Source organism: Loxodonta africana, chromosome 7 (assembly GCF_030014295.1).
Source record: "Loxodonta africana isolate mLoxAfr1 chromosome 7, mLoxAfr1.hap2, whole genome shotgun sequence".
Lineage (NCBI taxonomy): Eukaryota > Metazoa > Chordata > Mammalia > Proboscidea > Elephantidae > Loxodonta > Loxodonta africana.
The window spans coordinates 16,550,971-16,556,517 of NC_087348.1; the positions used below are offsets into that span (position 1 = coordinate 16,550,971).

Sequence of the window (5,547 nt, forward strand, 5' to 3'; positions counted from 1 at the left end):
ACCTCCTGAAATGTGTGAATGTCGACCAGCTTGTTTTGGTATAGTGGCTCTGTGGGTTCTTTCCATCTTCTTTTGCTTGTTCTTGCATTGTTCAATATTTTCCTTTAGTATTGCAACTCAAGGCTTGAATTTTTTCTTTGGTTCATTTAGCTTGAGAAATGCTGAGCATGTTCCCCTCTTCTAACTCCAGTCTTTGCACATTTCATTAAAATGCTTTGTGTTCTCGAGAGATCTTTTGAAATCTTCCCATGTAGTTTCCAGGTTTTTTATATCAAAGAAAAAACGGAGCGTGAAGACCACATCACATGGGTTTCATTCCTTTTAGTGTTTTGGGGCTGCGAATAAAATATTCTTCTCATATAAATGTCAGAGAAGACAGAGAAGTGGGATGGAGGGAGGCAGAAGGGTTACCTCATTTTGTGTTTTGAGAACATTGAATGACATTTACCTTTTCTAAGTGTCGTACACAGTTTTCCCAACTCTTCTTCTTTTTTTTTTTCCTTCCCTCATCTCCGGCCTTCTTCATATGTTCATTTTCTCTTCTCCCTCTCCCTCTCCTACACTTTTACTTAAACCCAATCTGCCGGAGTCATGGGAGAGAAGAAGGACGGAGTTTAGGTTCTTCTTTCCTACTCTAAGTATTGGTAAGATTTCCCAAATATGATCCACTCCATGTATTCCCACTGAAAATTAACAACTTGCTTCAAAATGAGGAAGTAGAGAATTGAGACTCCCTCTACTGCAGAAAGTCCGATTCACAGTTGCTGGGTTTTTGCTTCTTCCTGGTGTCCTTCCAAAACAAATGTCTGAGGAGTATACCTATGCTGTGTTGACAAAAATTTATTTCACAAATAACAGGGTTGGAAATGACTTGTATATTAGCCCCACGACTCTTCCTTGGCAATAAAGACACAATCAGAAAGGAAGGTTCCTTGATATCAAAATGTCTCAAAAGATTAACACCCTGAAGGAAGATCTTGGAGCCTAAGCAAGGGACCAATTAACAAGTTTGTTCTCCCCTCTATCACCCAGGAGGGCAGTTATTTACAACCCACTTAGTTTTAATTGCCCCTTCTTTGTTGTACATTGTGCTCTCATATTCTTCCTTAAATGTGCTGGGAAAGTTTCTTAAGAAATTAAGGCCACCTTCTTCCATAGCTGGATCATTTCTGAAGGATGCGGCTAACAATAGGCTTCGCGCTCATCTCAGAGTACTGATGAACTGGGAAGCTCTCAGATGCTGTAAGTTGAAATTTCGGCTCACCATTTCTGAATACCTGTGTACACCATAAAGTAAAAGGAGTTGGATCACAGAAGAGGAACACTTTTCAGAACTCTTAGGTGAGTCACTTAGTTAATGTCAAGGGCCTAGGATACAGGTACCATCCACAGATTTAGAAACAACTCAGTGTCAGTGTCCTTGAAGTCATAAGAGACCATCTTCCATAGTGGCACTTTTAGCCTGAAAACAAACCTATAGAAGGATAGTATAAAACATACGCTGTGTCAATATACTTCAGCATAAAGTGGGGGCTGGAAAAACTCTGACTCATTTTATTAGTATTTGAAATAAGTGGGAAAACACAGACCCAAAAGATTAGTTGTGGATTATTTTTGAGGGGTCTCTACTACCTGATATGTTCCATTTAAAAAGTCCAACTTAAGTAGTCCACAGGTGACTTTCTGAGGGGTAGGTCCTGAGTGAGTGGATCCAACACAGCTCCTGATTAACATGTCCAGTTCTAGTGGAAGCAAGAGACCATTATTCAAGAATAAAGGTAATACTTGGTCTTCTGACAGATAACTCGCCCTCATTCTTCCTCACAGACAAAGCTCTTCAGATTTTGTTTTCTGACCCATCTATGTGCTAAGAGTTTTCAAAACCAAATGATCCCCATTACAGCTAGATATAAAAGGGTTGTTGTTAGTTGCTGTTGAGTCAGTTCCAACTCATGGTGTCCCCATGTGTTACAGGGTAGAACTACTGCACAGGTTTTTTCTTTTTTTGACTGTGATCTTAATGGAAGCAGATCTCCCAAGCTTTTTCTTCCACGGTACTGCTGGGTGGATTTCAACTGCTGAACTTTAGGTTAGCAGTCAAGTGGAAATTGCTTGTGCCACCAAAACCAGAACCAAACCAAACCCATTGCCATCGAGTTGATTCTGATTCATAGCGACCCTATATGACAGAGTAGAACTACCCCATAGTGTTTCCAAGGAGCAGCTGGTGGATTCAAACTGCCGAACTTTGGTTACCAGCTGAGCTCTTAACCGCTGTGCCACCAGGGCTCCTTTAAATCAGTTGCCCTTGAGTCAGTGGTGACTCATAGTGAACCCACGTGTTGCAGAATAGAAATTCTCCATAGAGTTTTCAAGGCTGGGACCTTTGAAAAGGAAATTGCCAGGCCTTTTTTCTGAGGTGCCTGTGAGTGGATTTGAAAGAGCAAGCTTTCAGTTAGAAGTAGATCACCTAACTGTTCGCAACACCCAAGCATTAGAAAGTACTGCTGCTGCTGAAAGTCTTAAAGAAAAGAAGTATGTCAAAGGGACCACTTTTTCGTTGCCGTCTGTTTTCATTTGCTAAGAAATTTCAAATGTAGGTAAGACAAGGAGGAGGAATATGTTACGCCATAAATGGTGTGAGAAAGAGCTGAAGAAAGAGAGCCAAGACAAACTCTATGCCAAGATAAGCTTTACTCAAGACAAAAGAAGAAAACTTAGGGGCCTCTACTTTATGCTATGGTATATTGATACAGCCTAAGTTTTATAAAACTCAAAAAGAGGTTTGATTATAAGTTAAGGAACCTGCATGGGCAGGAAAACAAAGTGACAATTAAAAGGTGTCTCTAAGTTTAACAATGGCATCAGTGGTTGAACTTGGCTCTCTGCATATGATAGGATTTGCTGTGGTAATTTTGTCTTTTAGGCATCTGTGGATACGATCTCTGCAGTGGTTACCATCTCACGTTCAAGATTTTCCTGTTGCTCAGTTACACCAGAACATACTGCAAAACATTTTAATACTGCCTTGTTTCTTTCTAAGGGACACTAAATCTCTTCCACATTGACTTATTTCCTTTGCAGTCAGTCAGCGTTATGCATTTTCTGTTCATTACCTGGAAGGATATCTATGTAAAGAAACATGATGATTGTGTTATTGATGCCTCAGCTTCCCAATGTCCACGCCTTTTGCCCAAGCATGACCCTTACATAATTCTGAGTCACTCTCCCCTTAGGAGAGTTTTCTAACCTGGTAACCATCAATAGACTTCAGGGTAACTGGGAATCCAATAAAACTGTATGCAAACGTGGTAAGTGGTTGCATTTTGCTGCGCAGAGGGTCTAGAGTTTCTATCAGATTTCCAAGGAGACATAAAGAAAGCATTAAACACTGTTGTAGACAGTCTAGCTCATAAGTATTCCTGTTGTGAGGAAAGAAAAAGCTGCACCGGAAAGAAAGGGAGCTTCATGACTTTTCAAACCCTGTCTTATGTCACTTCTCAAGAGCCTTTCTAGAGTCATTAAATTGGCTAAATCACTCCATTTCCAGGCTTCTGCTTCTTAGTGACTGACTCTTCCCACCGTTCTGTAACCTTGTGAAAGCAGAAAGGGTGTTACAGGATCATCAGTGCTTTCTGGTTATAGGTTAATTGAGCGCTAGTTCTCCAGAAGGCTTTAAAGAGCTTCTCCTCCAGCCTCCTCACTTGACGTATTTTACACATTAACTTCTCCAAGCATCTAGTTAACAGCTGAGCTGAGCCATGCCTGGGCAGAAACTTTCATTTTCACCACTATTTTCCTAAGTTGGCCTTACCTGAAAGACTCACATATTTGCAAATCTGGCAGGGGAGAACATGATATTAAGACATTTTAGGAGACGATGGACTAATGATGGCCGTTTACTGCCGTTTGTCCCAAAACCCAATGATAATATCTATTCAAGGGTATTTTTTCAGTGAAAGCTGGTGATTGTACACGGAAGTCACAAAATTACTCAACATGAATGATTTAAGGCTGTACAATTATCCAGTTACATGATTAAAAAAATAGTGTTTCTTTTTTCTTTTGGGTGGGAAATAAAGCTAGTCTCTCATCTTTTCTTCAGCAGATGGCAGCAAATAGGCCCATGGAATGGAATGGAAACCACACCTCTGTAACCATGTTTGTTCTCCGGGGTCTCTCAGATAAAAAGGAGCTGCAGCTCATCCTCTTTCCAATATTCCTAGGCATCTATCTGCTGACTCTCATCTGGAACCTGGGTCTCATCCTCCTCATCAGGATGGACTCCCACCTGCACACACCCATGTACTTTTTTCTCAGTTTCCTCTCATTTATAGACATCTGCTATTCTTCTGCTATCAGCCCAAGGATGCTTTCGGACTTCTTTAAAGATGAAAAAAGGATTTCCTTCATTGCCTGTGCCACTCAATATTTTATTGCGGCCTGGATGGGCATGGCTGAGTGCTGCCTCTTGGCAGCCATGGCCTATGACCGATATGTGGCCATTGGCAGCCCTCTGCAGTACTCAGCCATCGTGGCTCCTGGTCTCTGTAGCAAGATGGTTGCTGGGGCCTATGTGAGTGGTTTCCTTATTAGTTTATCTCTAACAGTCTCTTGCTTTCATCTTTACTACTGTGGGCCAAATATCATTCAACATTTCTTCTGTGACTTGCCTCGGATTATTCCCTTGTCTTGCTCCAATGCCTTCATTAGCCAAATAATTCTTCTTCTGGAAGCCATTTTTATTTTGTTTGGTTCTTTGCTTGTTATCCTCTTGTCCTATGCTTTCATTGTAGCTTCCATCCTGAACATATCCTCAGGCAAAGGTAGTGCCAAGGCCTTCAATACCTGTGCCTCCCACCTGGCAACTGTGACACTCTTCTTTGGCACAGCCCTCTCTGTGTACATGCGTCCCAGCTCTAGTCACTCCATGAAGCAGGACAAGGTGCTGTCAGTGTTCTATGTCATCCTTATCCCCGTGTTGAATCCTCTGATCTATAGCCTGAGGAACAAGGAGATCAAAGAGGCCCTCGAGAGGGTAATAAAGAGAAAAACTTATTAACCTCGTATGAATAACATTTGGGCAGGTACTATCCCTGAAAGAAGGATGAAGGTAAGAATGTATAGGTCACCTTTTTCAGGTAACAAGAATAACTAGGCTGCAAGAAGAAGTGAAAACCTGATTTCCTTGATTCCTGGTACCATCATGCTTAGGTGCCACCAACAAGTGATCTTTCTGGGACAGTGACATCAATGCTGAATTCAGTTTAAAAAGCCAGTTTCCATGATTAGAACTCAGGTAGATAAAATTCTAAAAGATAACTGTGCTTTGAGAAGAGAAGTGTTGATAGATATTATCTGCATAAAAAAACATAGAAGTGATAAAAAGCCAGGACGCCACACAGCCTGTTCTTTCCTTTACAGGCTTTATTTCTTTTTAATTGTTTAAATTTTATTTATATTCCAATGAAATAAAATAATATGCTAAGTTAAATATGTGACAAATAAAAAATTTGTAAAGAAACATTTTATAACTTCTCCCCAAAT

The 5,547-nt window shown here is 40.7% G+C and overlaps 1 protein-coding gene across 1 annotated transcript; it reads left to right on the forward strand.

Moving 5' to 3' along the window:
• Positions 1 to 3,661: 3,661 nt before the first annotated feature.
• LOC100668314 (olfactory receptor 5A1-like) lies at positions 3,662 to 5,062 on the forward strand. The gene has a single exon (XM_003422758.3). The coding sequence runs from the start codon at positions 4,109 to 4,111 to the stop codon at positions 5,060 to 5,062; it is 954 nt and encodes a 317-aa protein (XP_003422806.1). The 5' UTR covers positions 3,662 to 4,108.
• Positions 5,063 to 5,547: the final 485 nt, after the last annotated feature.

Excerpts from the sequence above, each read along its gene's own strand:
- LOC100668314 (XM_003422758.3), top strand. The coding sequence starts at position 4,109 with ATGGCAGCAAATAGGCCCATGGAATGGAATGGAAACCACACCTCTGTA.